This window comes from Channa argus, chromosome 20, assembly GCF_033026475.1.
Source record: "Channa argus isolate prfri chromosome 20, Channa argus male v1.0, whole genome shotgun sequence".
Taxonomy (NCBI): domain Eukaryota; kingdom Metazoa; phylum Chordata; class Actinopteri; order Anabantiformes; family Channidae; genus Channa; species Channa argus.
In genome coordinates this window covers 10,972,629-10,989,279 of record NC_090216.1, presented here as the reverse complement: position 1 = coordinate 10,989,279, position 16,651 = coordinate 10,972,629, and the positions used below count along the sequence as shown (strand labels likewise).

General features: G+C 37.4%; 3 protein-coding genes across 4 annotated transcripts; 1 reads left to right on the top strand and 2 right to left on the bottom strand.

Annotated features, from left to right (window-relative positions):
* Positions 1-1,140: 1,140 nt before the first annotated feature.
* On the bottom strand, positions 1,141-7,462 carry ppp1cab (protein phosphatase 1, catalytic subunit, alpha isozyme b). 2 transcript variants are annotated; one of them, XM_067488422.1, is made up of 7 exons: positions 7,013-7,462; positions 5,853-5,984; positions 5,047-5,289; positions 4,120-4,224; positions 2,686-2,909; positions 2,169-2,303; positions 1,141-2,049 (listed from the first exon to the last, which is right to left on the bottom strand). In XM_067488422.1, exons 1-7 carry the CDS (start codon positions 7,065-7,067, stop codon positions 1,954-1,956), a joined length of 990 nt encoding a protein of 329 aa, XP_067344523.1. In that variant the 5' UTR covers positions 7,068-7,462; the 3' UTR covers positions 1,141-1,953. The 2 variants fall into 2 exon arrangements, with proteins under 2 accessions (XP_067344523.1, XP_067344524.1); XM_067488423.1 differs by having other exon boundaries at positions 5,059-5,289; positions 7,013-7,460.
* A 228-nt stretch (positions 7,463-7,690) lies between these two features.
* pelo (pelota mRNA surveillance and ribosome rescue factor) lies at positions 7,691-13,825 on the top strand. Its single transcript, XM_067488421.1, has 13 exons — positions 7,691-7,987; positions 8,452-8,544; positions 8,973-9,123; positions 9,347-9,437; positions 10,655-10,818; positions 11,708-11,768; positions 11,938-12,099; positions 12,178-12,224; positions 12,339-12,412; positions 12,506-12,577; positions 13,011-13,085; positions 13,185-13,216; positions 13,343-13,825. Exons 1-13 carry the CDS (start codon positions 7,947-7,949, stop codon positions 13,435-13,437), a joined length of 1,158 nt encoding a protein of 385 aa, XP_067344522.1. The 5' UTR covers positions 7,691-7,946; the 3' UTR covers positions 13,438-13,825.
* Positions 13,826-13,894: 69 nt separating this feature from the next.
* On the bottom strand, positions 13,895-16,575 carry paqr4b (progestin and adipoQ receptor family member IVb). The gene is made up of 3 exons (XM_067488427.1): positions 16,293-16,575; positions 15,132-15,350; positions 13,895-14,682 (listed from the first exon to the last, which is right to left on the bottom strand). The coding sequence occupies exons 1-3, from the start codon at positions 16,456-16,458 to the stop codon at positions 14,249-14,251; spliced, it is 819 nt and encodes a 272-aa protein (XP_067344528.1). The 5' UTR covers positions 16,459-16,575; the 3' UTR covers positions 13,895-14,248.
* Positions 16,576-16,651: the final 76 nt, after the last annotated feature.

Sequence of the window (16,651 nt, the reverse complement as noted above, 5' to 3'; positions counted from 1 at the left end):
CATGTTTTAATTGGATGTTTGCACTCAAACAAAATCCTTCTGGAGTTTCATAATAGTAATAAATAAAATAGTTTAGTATTTCCATAGACCATCATAGCTGTGTAAACTATGTGCAGTATTTGGCATCATCTGAAAGATGAACTCTTCTACTACATCTTCAGTGTCTAGTCTATTTTCAGTACACTTATCTAACCAAGACACTATTTTTGTATCCATTACTTTGACTGAGGTGGATGTTATATGCCACGACTGTGGCACAGAAAGGTACTACAGCGTAAACCCGATTTATTTCAACTTTAACTTTGCTGGTATGTTTTCATTTTGAGAAATAATTATTCACAACAAACAACAGAGGGGGAAAAATGGCACAAAACCTATTTCAACGTCCCCCTCCTCTCAACTCACTGGTTCTGTTAAAGGGAGTCAAAATGACTGACAGAACATCTTGAAGGAGGGTGTTGTTGACAGGAAGACAAATGAATAAAGAGCCTGAAATGCTGAAGACAAAAATGGAATCCTATTTTGATAAATATAGAATAAGATGCATAAAGAGGGATAAAAAGGTTTAACACTGTAGGTGTATAGCAATAGATGAAACATTTTTTCTAAATAATTTAATTAATAAGAAACTTAGTAATGGACATGGAGTTTCATACAAAACACTTAAATTGTTCAGTAAACCACCAGTTATTTTATGTAGTCATGAAAGGTTTTCAAATCCAAGTTCCATTGGAAAACGTGAAACACTGAGCATAGTTTGAACCACTTATCTGGACTGAAAGGAGCTCAACACTGCCTCTGTGTGGATAAAAGCTGAATACATCCTGACATACTGACCTGAAAAATCAAGGCAGAGAGCAAGTGTTTATTTTCTTATATGGACTAAGAGCTACTCACTAGTGAAATATAAAAGAAATATTTTCCCATTGAATTCAGAGCTCAAAATCCTTTTTCATTTTAAATGCCCGTTATCATTAATCTGACAGACTACAAACTATATAACGCATGACAAAAGTTTAAACAATCAATCTTAAAAGTCAAAATGAGTATTTTTTGCTGTCATAACATAAATTGGGAATTGTATCCGTTTATCTATCATAGTGCATTACTTTAAAAAAAAATAAAAATGAGTACACTGTGTAACTCAGATTCTCGCTTTATTGGTCAACTTGATGAAAGACTACAAAACGAATTCACAAAAAATCTCTTTCAAGTAATCAAATCTGTACAAACCTAAACTGTATGGGTTTTTTACAGCTCTGGCTCATATGAATCTGAAGAGTCACGTGTATGTATGTGTGTGAGTGTGTGTTTGTGTGTGTGAGTAAGCACACACTTACAATAACAAACTCTATGCTCCTTCCTGTCCAAGGGTAGGGACACCTCACACTAAGAAAGCAAGAGACAGCATGCCTGCACACACACGCGCACACATAAACACCTGTGTTTTAGATTTTACAGTACAGAAGACAGGGAAAACAAAATACTTCCCTCCCCCACAAGTACACACATACACACACACACACACACACACACACACCACCTGCTGGCAGGGCTTTGTTTTACCATGTCAGCTATCACACAATCTCCAGACCCTGCTTTTTCAGTCAGAATTACTGTACAGACAGATACTGTGGTTTCAACCTTTCCACGGGAAGAGTGGTTAGAGAGGGGAAAGTATAAACCTCTAATACACTCACACAAAATGTCCACGCGCATACATGATTTTAATGCTCACTGGCAGACTAGATGTGTTTATCATCTGCAGACGCACTCATTCACTCACTGGCTCACTCACACAATTCATAACATTAAATGTTTTAAGAAGTACAGATAAAAAAGGAAAAAAGCCCTGGGTATAGGTTTGATTTCTGGCTGTTTGGTGAAAGAAAGGAGAAGAGAGGTAGAGAGGGCAGGAGGGATGGGTTGGAGGTCAAGGGAAAACTACTGGTGTCATTTCTTAGCTTTCCTTGGCGGAGTGACTGGGCGACCAGAGCCCATGCCTCCTCCGCCACCATAAAACAGCTTCTTGTCTGCCGGTTTCAGAATCTGTAAAAGAAAGATGATAAACAAAAACATTTTCTGAGCAAATAATTATGCCATTTCATAAGACAAAGAGAAACCATTCATTTTTGGAAAATGCTGATATGGTTAGGAAGATTTCTTACCTGGAATGAGCACATAAGGGTCTCATCCACACTCATCATAGCGCCAGCGTTGTCAAACTCACCACAGTAGTTTGGGGCTGAGAACAAAGTCACCAGCTGCCTCTTTGCAAAGAATTCATATCCATCCTCAACAACCTACAATCAGACACACAACAGGTACTTCTACCTTATTCTTGAATAATATTCTTTGCTTTAAAGCTGTATACCCCAAATGATGCTGTCACCAGTAAAACTGGGCAGAACTTCAGGGTGTTTGGGGAAGCAAGGAGTGGACAGATATACTTACAAAAATAAAGTATTAAAATGTTTAATAGCTCTAGTCCCGTTTTTAACGTGAGTAAGGATAAAACTACACTTGTCACTTCACACAGAGTTGAAGACCTAATTCTTGCCATTAAAACATGATATACAGAGAAGGGGTGTTTTACCTTTTAATTCATCCACTTGTTTTTTTCTTTACTGCCTTGTATTATCACTTAAAAAACATATTTAGCCTTAAAATCAGTCTTTTACTAACCTGATGAGCCCTACAAATAAGGTCCATGTCATGTTTGTGGAGAAACTTTGTGACTACATCAGCGCCAAAAGTGAAGGAGACGCCACGGTCATTCTCTCCCCAGCCCAGCACATCCTTGTCAGGGTCGGCCCACAGCAAGTCACAGAGAAGGCCCTGGTCAGGGACATCCGTGGGACGCATAACCCTTCGGATCTGTTCCATGGACTGGAGGTCTGGAGATAGGCCTGGAATAGAGAACAGATTGCAGCATTTTAAAAACAAAAAACAAATTCAAGTGTCTGTGCAAGTCCAGGATGTTCTTTAGACCTGGTTTGGGTTAACCGTCAAGCTTTAACCGCAATGTATTCAAAGTCAAGCAAACATTCAATATGGTTTCTGAGCCCTTTGGCACATTATACTTATTTCTTAGCACTACGTAGGACAAAAATTTGTGTTTTTTAATTTTTTTTTCTAAAATCAGATGTAATTTTTTTATTTTTTAATCAGTCCTGCCACTTTAACTGTCAAAAGTACTGTACAGAGAAATTTGCCCAATTGATCTTGATAAGAGAGTTGACATTTTTAAATTTTGAAGCCGTTTACTTCTATTGCCTGCTCATCAATCTTAGGCTTGTTACTCAAAAAAGGTAACATATTACTCATTACTTAGTTCAATTTTAATATTAATTTACTTACTTCTCCCTGTGAAAAGTAACTCTTTGCATTACTTGTTAATCATAATCAAAATCCAATTTTAGTTGTTAGTTGTACTTTATTTTTTACAATTTACTTTATTTTTTATTTACTTTATTTTTTCAATTTACATTTATTACAACAATCTTTTGATTTTTGTAATATTTAAATTAAATCTCTTATCCTTTGTTCCAACAGAATTTTAAGTAATGGGAATGTTTCCAGCTGCTGAATGTCAGCACGGCAACTAACTCTTTATGATGGTGATAACTACAAATATTAAATGTTAAATCTTCATTGTGGTGACAACAAGAGTAAAGTTTTCACCAGTGGTGTTTTTGGGGAGTAACTAATATAATTACTGAATTTTTATTGTTACATTTCCACACTACTCGCTAGTGGGAAAAGATATATATTACAGTATTGAATTATTAGCAATGTATTAGCCTAAAACTGCTGCTTAAATAATATTTCAACTTGTAAAACACCTGTATTAAAGATTATGTGATGACGCTTAGGTTTTATTTGTCTATTATTTTAACCTGCTATAAAAAGGCTTAATTAGAAGGAATAAATAAAATGGGCTCCGTGGACAGATCTACTGATTCAGGGAAAGGAAATATAAATACCCCATCAACAAATTAACATCCCACACAGTTCTGAAGGCCTTTGACTATTATGTTGACAGCAAGAGCATTGCAGGGGAAAGGTTGTGTGTGCATACTCTGGATAGTAGCCAAATGAACTGTGTAATGAGAATACCTCCATGGCAACAGAAGATCTTCTCATCAACAATGGCTGCAACAGGCAAACAGTTGAAGCAGTCAGTGAAGGTCTTCCACAGCTTTATGTTGTATCGCCTCTTACCTGTTGGAGAAAACCATAATTACCTGGTCACAATCTGAATTTGGGATTCATAAAATCTTAATAACTGCACCTACTAAATCACATCTTAACCCCAACATTATATGTAATCCTGGCTCTGTGAATAGCAAAGGATTATTCACTTCCCATACTGCTTGATCATGCTTCTTAGGCCAAAACCTGGTGTACTGACTTTATGTGTATTATTATGTGCCTTTTTAAAACAACTATTATATAAATTTCCCAAACAGATATAAGAAATAGCTACAATTTAGATTTGGGGATTCTGTAGCTCAGTTGGTAGAGCACTTATCCACGAACTGCCAAACATTTTGTCTACTTTAATAGTCAATAAACTAAAATAAGCATCAAGATTAGCTTCATCAGCTATTAGTTTTACTAGTGGTAGCATGATGGTGGAGTGGTTAATGCTGCAACCTAACAGCCGGAAGGTTCATATCAACCTGCTGGCCGTGGCCTCTCTCTGTGGCGTTTGCATATTTTTAATGTACTTGCTTGGGTTTTCTCTGGGTTCTCTACTTTCCAGCTGCAGTCCAAACACATCCATGTTAGATTAATTGGTGACTCTAAAATTCCTGTATGAATGTGAATGTGAATAGTGGTCTGTCTGTGGTGGCTCTAAGATAGACTGGTGACCTGTCCAGGTTGTATCCCTTCTCTCACCCAATGACAGCTTGGATAGGCTCAAGCCACCCACAAACTTGAACAAATAATGAATGGATGGGTGGATTATTATAACTACTTGCAAGTGTAAATGACAGAGGTAAAATGGATGCAACAAATGGATGTTCTGTGTTTGCATACCATGTGACTTACACTCATCATAGAATCCATATATTCTATTAATGGAGGCACACTCGTGGTTTCCTCTCAGCAGAAAGAAGTTTTCTGGGTATTTGATCTTGTAAGCCAGCAACAGGCAGATTGTCTCCAGGGACTGTTTTCCTCTGTCTACATAGTCCCCAAGGAACAGGTAGTTGCTCTCTGGTGGAAAGCCCCCATATTCAAACAGCCTCAGTAGATCATAGTACTGACCATGAACATCGCCTGGTGGGACAAGCATCATTAGACTAAAAACAGCAATGTTTCCAAAAATGATTAATTATGCATGATTTTAAATTATCACTCAATTATTTCAGTGTTGTTTGACTTGTTTACTGTGAGAGTGAGACACCCTGCTCAATATGCAAGCTTGCATTTAGTGTCAGAATGTTGGTGATTCTGTTTGCAATGCAAATATTGCCAGTTCCTGAAATGTGCAGTCTGCATTCTTCATTAAATGGCTTTAGCAATAGGACACAGGAGAACAACTCCAGGGAGACCTAAAGTGCAAAACAACAATGCACTGGCAAGCCAATATTACCGGTTTATCCCTTGATTAGGTAGCAAGGTCACAGCCACACACTGTATACTGTCCTGAATTCCAACGTTGTTTTTTGGGGATTTTTTTAACCTTAGCTCTCATTTGTAAACCTTTGCCACGGGGTTATAAGAATGCACAACTTAACGTAAATGTAAGCCTTCTTCTCCTGCAACCTAAGCTACAAAAGCCATGTATGTGACCACAATTGAAAATTCCCTTGACTCTAAAGAACACAACTAAGCCTTACCACAAATCTTGAGGGGCGCCTCAAGTTCGAGCAGGATTGGCTGACTGAGAAAGATCTCTCGGGATTTGAGGCAGAGACCACGGATTTCATTTTCTGTCAGCTGAACATTTTTCCCAGGTCTTGAGCCTTTCACTGTAAGTGAAAAATGAAACAGAGGTGGAAAACAGCGCAAAGAATTATAAACACTACAGTTGATTGTTCATCATATTGTGTACATACTTGAACTTTGGTATTCAAAACAAAAACATCTAACAGAATAGTCAGGTAAAACACTGCATTTTATTTCTAACAGGGAAAAACCCACTCTAGGAAAGAATTCACACATTTTGTGCAAAATAGGACACACTGCCATGAACAGTTGGCACATGTTAATTCGTTGTGTGCATGCGGTTTAGTATTCATTTGCAAATGATATCCCATCTCATCACACATTGTGACTGCACAAAATGCTTGTTTTAAAGACTGGTATCTAGAAGAAAAGACATCTGTAGACTGCAATATTTTACAGCTGCCGCTTTATTTTTGAGTGCTCATCAGCCATACAACCATTACATCCAAAAGTCAGAAATAAAGGTTCTTGATGGTCCTTAACTAATTATCAATGTATTAACTGTTAAGTTTTTAAGAATCTCTGCTACAAATTTAACTTGCGATGATGTAGCGTTAAATATGAATCACCAACCATTAGGACCACAAAATAACTTATTGGCTGATTTAACGTAAATTTAAAAAACTACCTGATGAGTTCCAGCAATGCATTTTATATTTAAGGTATGTTCCATCATTAAGCTCACAATGCACGTACATTAACTTAAGCATTCAGGTAGCAAGACTACATTTAATTAAAGGATTTTCAAAAGACATTTAGCAAAAACTCAGCGTTAACGACGTCAACTCACAATTGAAGAACACATAAATTTAAAAAATGTGCTAGCCATTTTCTGTGGACGAGCGGGAACAACAATTGGCAAAATTGCTGCAAGTAGGATGCTACTGACCAAACACAACAGATGTCGATTAAGATTCCGTGTTTCGTTTCCAAAAAACAATAGATGAACTTAACTTGTTTAACGCAGCATAGGTGCCTATCGTTGTCTAGCCTATTACGTAAAATGGCTACCTCGGTGTGAATATAAAAACGAGTGAAAACCGAGTCTTACCTTCGAGCAGACGCTGTATTATAGAGTCGATGTTGAGTTTATCAGCTTCTGCCATGCTGCTCCTATATTCTGGTCGGTTTTAAATAACTCCTTCTAATTAAAGACGTTGTAACCATTAACTGAGTAGAGGTACAGTTAGCTTAACTAGTTTGTGTTAATCGGCTAACGTATCGTTATCTCGCTAGCTAGCTAACCGTACGGCAGAACAGGCAACCTCAAAATTTGAGGCTGGGTGATGAACTGTTAAAGATGTAATGGCTGACATGTACTTGAAAAAAATCTCATTAGTCCCCTGTTTATCATTAGATATTTCGATTCACTTTAAATTAACGTATTTTTTTCTTAAGACTACCCCGTCCTTGCCGTAGATACTAGCACCATGCCATCGACAAAAAAAGGCTAGTTGAGCGTTAGCTCAAAGCGAGGTTGAACGGAAGTGGCCTGACAGTTCCCGCGCTGCCATTGGTTATTTTTGCAAATAGGCGGTATTTTGAGGGACCCATTCTTCTCACTTATTGGCTATCTTTGAAGTCGGTCAGTATTTACGTACCTCAAACCACAATGTATTATAAACTCGGATTTTCAGATATATTTCAAGTTTTACTGGCCTTAAGTGCACGATCTATCAACCATTAATAAGATAAAGCGCGTTTGTCCATATTTACTGAAATATTTGTGTTTGCATTGCTCTGTATTTGTTTCACAGCAACGCGACACTCACGGAAGTGACCAAGATGGGAAGGATGGACGACGTATTTTGGCATGACGCAATGTCGTGGCGTCTGGCAACTCGTAGGGAGCGATTCATTCAAGTTGTGAGATGGTTTAGCTAGCCTGCTAATTTACTATAAACTAAACATGACTCCTGGATAATCGTTAACATATCTATTTTACGCCGATAATACTTTTGTTTATATCATTCAACCATTGAACCATGAAGTTGCTTCATAAAGACATTGAAAAAGATAATGCCGGGTGAGTTGCTGGCTAATGTTAGCAAGCTAACAGGTCTGCTACTTTGCAGCTGACTGTACATGTGTCAGCTAGTCGTGGGCAATTTTCGTATGTGGTTTCCATTCACCTGTGCCATTAGAAATATTGGACTTTTTTGAGCATATAAATAGTCCAATTTATAGTTACCATTTAATAACGCTAGCAGTAATGACTCATATTTGAGTTTAAAATATACCATCCAAACTGTACAATTAGCTTTGTGTCTAATAACTGAGCATATCAAACCCGCCTCAGGGATTAAACAAAACCTAGCTATTATTGAATCACTGTACATAATTATAATCAGTATGAATGCACCTGCGTATTAGCATCTACTTCTTAAATTTAAAATATTGCCATAGTTTAATGTTATGATAGGTTAAGCAAAATTACTGCTGACTTGCTGACTAACATGCATGACTCATGGTTGATTGTTACTTTTTCAGTCAGGTGACTCTGATGCCAGAGGAGGCAGAGGATATGTGGCACACCTACAACCTGCTGCAAGTGAGGGACAGCCTCAGAGCATCCACTATCAGGTAAACAGTTACCCCTATCACATAAAAGTGACTGCTCAAGCTGTGGAGAAACAATGTTTGTCTTTCTGGACCCATTTCATTTATCAGTGGTTTGTTCTTCCATTAATTGGCAAGTTTTGTAATTTGTGCAAGATAAGAAACATTTATTTATTCTGCCAAAAACACCACATTGTTAAAAACTAACAATAAATTAAGGTAACCTAGATTTAGCGATAGATGAAGTGCACACTTTGCCGTAATTCACAGATATGTAAATGTATTGTCCCCAATACCCCCAGTAGAGCTTATAGGTAATTGTTCAGCTTTGTTGATTAAACTATCTGTGTTTTTAATTTACTTTTACCTTTATGGCTTAGTATTAGTTGGTGATTTAGTCTCTAAAAGGAAAAATGAACACTAAACTAAAGCCCTTTCCTCTGTTTCTGCAGGAAGGTCCAAACAGAGTCCACTACTGGAAGTGTTGGCAGCTCGAGGGTCCGGACTACTCTTACCTTATGTGTGGAGGCTATTGATTTTGACTCCCAGGCCTGCAAGCTAAGAGTAAAGGGCACTAACATAGAGGAGAACCAATATGTCAAGGTCTGAAATTTTTAAACAACCTCACACTTGTAGCCTTGTTGCATCTGGAGATGTTAAATGATTAGATTCATTCACATAGATTCAATAGATTAGATTAATAAAATTAGCAATGCAAGGATTAAAATTAATATTTGATTGGTATGATTTATTAAATATTAGTATACTTGTTCATAGTATCTGATTAATAGCCAGATTTAAGGCTAATTCCTGTTTTACTTTACAGATGGGGGCTTACCATACTATTGAGCTTGAGCTCAACAGGAAATTTACTCTAGCTAAAAAGAACTGGGACAGCGTTGTGCTGGATAGAATCGGTAAGTAATTTCTACTGGTAAACACTGCTAGTGCCACCATAGCTCTAATGTGGTTTGTTTGGCAGCAAAAAAATCTGTTGGTGTCATTCTTGTGTTTGCTTCGTTTAAAGTCACATTTAACTTTCCTTAAAGGGTTCCCACCATTTAAGACCTCTTAATTTTATGATGTAATAAAAATGAAGACAGTATTTAATCTACTGTGAATCTACTGTATTATTACTGTGAATAATATCCTAATCTTTATCTACTGTGAATGCTAGAGAATTCATAGTAATGATATCTATTATTATAATTCTGACTTCTGTCTTCTATACGTTATTTGGCACTTAACTACTTTGGCATACTTTCAGCTAGAAACACTGTTCAAACTTGAAAACGTTCAGCTTGTAAAGGACATTAATGCTTACTTTTTAATGTCTTTTAAACTTTTCCAATGATGTAGTCTGTGGCATCATTAATGACATCGGATAATTGCCGTGGAAGTGTTGCCTTTAAAATTTTATGGCTTTAACTGGCTTTGAAGTTTGTATGGGTTTATGTTTGCACTACCACTGTAACCTTGACACAGTTTAGTCATTCTGTTGAATATTGAAATTCATGATTTCACCATGACAAAACCCATCTTTGCTGTCTGTCTACCAAGTACATAATAATGAGTTGATGCAATATTGTTAAAACAGTTTACATTATGCTTGTTTCTAAATTATTTTACCACTTTGCTTAAAGAATTTCATGTAGAGGCTGTTGCACTATACTGGAGTTTTTCCTGCTTTTAATCAGCTGCTGACTTGAAAAGGCTTTTAAAGCTTTTTCCAGCGACAAATAATCATATGTTAACTAAATATGTCAAAGCTGCTTCTGACTTAATTTCCCGATTGACAGGGTGACATTTTAGCTGGTTTTCTTTTACAGGAAACCCACAGTCCTCTTGTTAATTTATTTACATAACCAACAAAGACAGAGCGTTGCCATGGTAACAGAATAGGAAGAAACAGGAGGGAAGTTCATTGCTGACAGATGGGGTTTATTGAATCATTGCTGCTGTAATTCTCACCACTATAATTTGAATTTATGGACAAAGTGTAATTTGGAAATTTTAGCACTAACTGTACTCAAAGTACATTAAATTAGTTCTTTCACCAGTAAATTACAATAATTTATAACAAAACTCTAATAGCATATTTGTTGATCCATTTTTTTTTTTTTCTACCCTGAAGACCAGGCATGTGATCCAACCCAGAAGGCAGATGTAGCAGCTGTGGTAATGCAGGAGGGTCTGGCTAACGTGGTTCTGGTAACCCCTGCCATGACTCTGCTCCGTGCAAAAGTAGAGGTCACCATTCCTCGCAAGAGAAAGGGAAGCTGCTCACAGCATGAGAAGGTAGTTAACTGCAAAGGCAGAGAGAGAATTTTGTGTCAGATTTAATAGGCAAATTTACCAATTTTGATTTACGTTCTATGGTTCTAATTTAGGGAGTACATGTATATGAATGTTATGAAAATTCTCCCTGCCTCCCCTATATTAAAATGTCTCTCTGCTTGTGGCTAAAATATTCTGACATAATCTGGAAGACTTTGCAGCTTAGATAATGTAATCTGGTAGTCTGGTGTGGAGGTTGAAGTCTTATAACATTATCTAAGCATAATTAATATTTTTGGACTTTTCTAGCTCAATGCATCTAGATATGTCATTGTAAGGAAGGCAGAGGAAAATTTGATACCATTCATGTAAATGCACTATCCCAACATAAGCCAAGGAAAATTGAAAATAGGTGAAGTGGACCTTTTAAGTATGAAGAGAAACAACTGGTTCCCTGATGCAAGAATCAAGGCACCAAGTCTGGGTAGCGAGTTTGCTTGAAGACACTCCTCCTTTTGCACTGTGTAATTTTGGATAAAGATCTCTTGCAGTATGAATAGACACATTTATGACTTTGAAATGTAATTTTACAATTACATTGATTAAAATAGCCTAAAGTGATAAAAGTAAAATTAATGTTATAAAGATAAACAAAATGTAACAGGAAGTACATTTAAGAATTATTCAACATATGGAACTAAAGCATACTTGTATTCTTTATGCAATTTTATGTTAAAGAGAATCAGCATTAGGACACAGAGACATAATCAGAATGTCACAGTCATGTGAGTAAGCAGTGCAAGTGCGACATTTGAAGAAAAAGAAAACCTTGTCACCACAGTCCCTCAGTACTGGGACATGATGTATTAGTCATTTATTCTGTTCGATGTCTGTTTTTCTCTGCTTTTAGGCACTGGAGAGGTTCTATGAGGCTGTGATGCAGGCAATTCTGCGCCACATCAATTTTGATGGTAGGTTTGATACAGCATGCAGACAAGGCATACACACACAATATGTTCCTGTTTTGTGTCACACACTTTTTACTTAGTTGTTACTTTGTTTTTCTTCATTATAATTTTGCTTGTTTACTGTATATAGCAATGAAATGGGAAAACTATTGATTCTATTGCATTTTAATAGTGGTGAAGTGCATCTTGGTTGCCAGTCCCGGGTTTGTAAAGGACCAGTTCATCACCTACCTCTTTAAAGAGGCGGTGCGACAGGACAATAAGGTCCTGTTGGAGAATCGACCCAAATTCATGCTGGTCCACTCCTCATCAGGTCACAAGTATTCACTCAAAGGTAGGAGCTGGTGGACACAATAAAGCAATACAAGTTTATCACAGGGTGAAAACTTTGTCAGTACTTTTTTCTCCCCAGAAATCCTTTCTGATCCCTCCGTGACAAGTAGGCTCTCTGATACCAAGGTAATTTTTCAAAATTTTTTATATATTGTAAACATGTTGTAAACCAATACTTAAGTATTAAGTGACTATGTCATATGATATAGATACATATGTAAATTAGTATTTATGTTTCAGGCAGCAGGAGAGGTGAAAGCCCTGGAAGATTTCTATAAGATGCTCCAGCATGAGCCTGACAGAGCTTTCTATGGGTGAGTAATGGTGGACACAAGCATTCAACAGTCAATAGCACACATTCATAAACAATGATAATTATCAACCTTTGTATCTTTGCATTCTAACAGACTGGCTCATGTGGAAAAAGCTGCTGACGCCCTGGCAATTGACACCCTGTTGATAAGTGATAAACTGTTTAGGTATGTACCAAAAGACACAGTTCCTAATTAATTGCAAGGCTAATTAATTTGCTGCACATCAAAGACCTTTAGTTTTAACATAAAAAAGGATGTCAGGATATAGGATAGGATATATCATCTGATATACATCTTTTGATCTTAAACCCAAATGTCTTTTGTCTAGAATAAAAAAAACAAACTTTGCTGTTCCAATACCTTCAGAGTGGACTGTGTGTTTGTGTCAAAGACCTTTGAAGTCAATTCAGTTTTGCAGTTTTATTTTTTTTAATTCCCAACTTTTCACATAATATTTCTGCAACATGGTTGTTGTTTTTGTTGTTGTTGTTGTTGTTGTCAGGTATACGTATCTGACAATGGGTTGTTAGACATGTAATCACACAGTGCTGCTTTGTGAATCATTGCATGGTTTGTGTTTCTCCACATATATGTCCAGACATCAGGATGTCCCCACGAGGAGTCGTTACGTTCGGTTGGTGGACAGCGTGAGAGACAATGGTGGAAATGTCAGGTACTCATTATCTTTAAAAAGACTGACAAAAAACTTGTACCCATAATCTCTTTTTGTCAAGCATGTTGCTGCAGAGGTTTCTCTCTTTTTCTCTTGCAGAATATTTTCAAGCCTTCATGTGTCTGGTGAACGTAAGATATAGAACCACTATGATTCATCCATCCTGTATTAACAAGAGACTTAGTGTTATTTATAATAAATCAAAAGGAACTAGCTTGAGTTGTCACCTATTGATTTATTGTCAATTGTCTCCTCAGAGTTGACCCAGCTGAGTGGAGTGGCTGCCATCTTGCGGTTTCCCATTGCCGACCTATCAGAGGCTGAGGAGGACAGCAGCTCAGATGAGGAGTGATCCGCAGAAATTTTGTTTGGCGGGGGGGGGAAAAAGGTCGTTCATTGATGCAGATAGCACAAGAATGTATCGACTGTGTTATAAAAAGATAAAGCTGCAGTTTTATGGTCTGTGTATCCTGCCTTTACAACATCAACACTTTCAACTTTAAGCAACACACCTGGTTTTCTTAAGTTATCTGATGCAATTTAGGGGGGACTCTGACGCTTTCGCATTGAAGCTGACACCTACACCTTTAAAAGGTGTAGGTAGGTTAAGCTAATGCCAGAAACCCCTCGGCTAATAGGAAGGGCAATAAAATGATTGAAAACGTGTAATTTTTCAAGTGACATTAACAAATGTGTATATACAATATAAAGTTCTTGCAAATAAAGAGCAGAAGAATTCACCCTCGTGTGTTATATATATATATATATATATATATATATATATATATTTATTTATTTATTTATTTTTATCACATCATCATTCTTATCAAACATAAATAAAATACAAAGGTCAAGTTATGAAAACAGAATTTATTACAATAATTGTAGTTAATATTTTAAACTTTTGGTTATGGGTAATGCCCAGAACTACTGCATTTCAGCAAATGTAAAAGTCAAGTATGGTCAGGAATTTTATTTATGGTTATATTTAAGTTTCACAGGTACACCATTGTAAGTTCCACTTCTTCTCTGGCAAAATGTCAAAAAATAAACTTCCCTTGTGACGAACTTTAGCAGCTAGGTCAAAAGTGCATTTTGAAACAATATTCCTCTATATTTGTCACTCCAGTGTTTGTGTCTGTGTGTACTTGGCACACTATACTTCACTCAGAAGGACACTGGTAGGTCTTGATCCAGGCTAAATCTTCCAGTGTGCCCCAATGTAGATAGATAATTGAACAAATGACCATGATGTGCATTATCTGGTGGCTGTTACCCCAGTTGTCAAACAGGCCAGGGCTAAAGCGCTCAGGGATCTGGATGATGTTCACCAGCCCCCCCAATACGGCCAGAGAGTCCATGATCACAAAAAAGCGCAGCGATTTTGGGCTTCCAACCCCACTGCCATACACCCGGAACAGGAAGAGGCTGAAGCGAAACAAAGCTTGCCAGACAAAAGCTTGCAGACGAGTGATGTTAGTGCGGGCCGTGGTGGCGCAGTAGATGACGTAGCCTGACACAAGGACGTAGGCCAGTAAGGAAGCTTGTTGTATGGTTGGGTGGCAAAGAAGAGTTATATAGATGATGGGAAGTGCACCTACAAAAAAAAAAAAAAAAAGATGGTTGAAGATTATGAACTCAATAAGCAACTTACATTGTTGCTACTGTAGTTATAAAGCAATAAAGTAATGGGCAAATATGAGAGTGGCATCAAGCATCATATGAAGACCTTTGCAAAACAACAAATAAAATGCTTCTTTAAACATGTTGAAATGGAAAGTGTTAAAATGTTGTGTCCTGTAATTGTCAGCATTCAACTAACTTGTAGTATGACTTTGACTTGACCTCAGTGACTTCTGTGTTTAGTCTTATACTTGCCCCAAAAGTCCTAGAAATAAAGAAAAACATGATGATCATGTTTTTCCTCTTTCAGTCTATTGATCAGAAGATTTTAACTGCATCTCACCTTTTTGCTCAAAGGACAATCTTGTTTTGTCAATTAATGGCAACTGGAGAAAAGTTGTGATTAAAAATGTAAAGACCTACCCAGGGTGTTAACTAGGCAGACACCGAACATGTCCAAGGAGAGCAGGGTGTCATACACATGTTCTCCTCCCACGTGGTTCATGAACAGGTGATAGACCACCGAACCCATGGTGGGACAGAGGCAAGCCAGGTAGTGGACCACACAGATCCAAACACTGTCCACCTCCATCCAGGGAATACTAAAAGGGAGAAGCACCAAGAACAGGAAGAAAGGTATGCCTGAAGTGATGGGAAAGTGATTAGGAGTTAAGAGGAGAAAGAGGAGAAAGGAGTGGAAAAAATGTGAAATCTCTTACATTAATATGGAAAACAAAGATCCAAAAAATGTCTGATTCTTGGCTTCACACAGTATCAATTACTTAAGAATGTCTAGAAAGATTAAAGTTTGTAGGGTGGACATTAATTACATCTCTGTGGTGGTATTTTAAGCTTGACATTACAGTCACAACATCTGCACTTAAACATAACAATTTTGCAAAACAATAAGAGGAATTCACTGGTGTGAGTGGTTCCTCTGTTTGTCTTTTTTAGAAACAAGGGGAAAGATTCATTTTTTGGTTTCACGCATAGAGAAACCTGAGCAGTGCCAGAAGCTCAGGTTTCAAATACCCTTCACTTCCCCTTAGTAAGAGTGTTAGTGTTAATGAACTTATGGGATGGTTCAAGGAGAAAAGGGAGGATGAAGAAGACACCTTCAGAAGTTCAAGGCTGTGGATGTTAAAGCTCAGGTTTTACATTAAAGGCTTACATTTTAAAAATATGAAAATGTACTTATTTCTGCAATTTATGCAATCTCACGTTTACTTATCAACATTTACAGCTGAGAAGAGTCGGCCAAGCACACACCTATAAAGACCTAGTTAATCTAGAAGGATATTTCCGGGACAGGGACTCCCCGGACAGATTACAGCTAATACTGTATATCCTCATTAAACACCCTTATACGAAAAACTAGCCTTAAGTGAGAGTAGTGGAACTCTCTAATTTGTACACCCCTTGTATGTGGTAAATAGATAGAAGGTGAAAAAAGCTTGTTCGGTTTATCTAACTGCAAAGATATTTTTCGTGTTAATACAGATGGCATTGAAACATTTTGTTGGTTAGTCTTTTTAAAGAAAATAAAACACCAGATGAAAGCTATGCACAGTTCAGTTCACTTACCATGCGTGTAAATGTTCCCCAGCTCATTGTGCATATAGAAGAGGCTCCTGATGCACTCCTGAGCTGTGGACACTGGCCGGTAACCTGTCAGGACATATTTGTTGAACTGAAGATGTGGCGGGGTCTTTGCATAGTCCAACAGTCGCGGTCCCTTGTAAAGCACCATCACTTCCTGCAGCCTGTGCCCTTACATTTAGTTGACAGTACAAGTTCCTCACTATTTACATCCTAAAAGAGGTCACACTCCGGACTGTGCTGCATAGTCATGAACACAACTAGCCTGAAATTCTTCCCTCTTTGAAATCCGTCACTGGACAGGTGTAATTCTAAGCAAGTTAACCTGTTGAGATGGCCAAGTG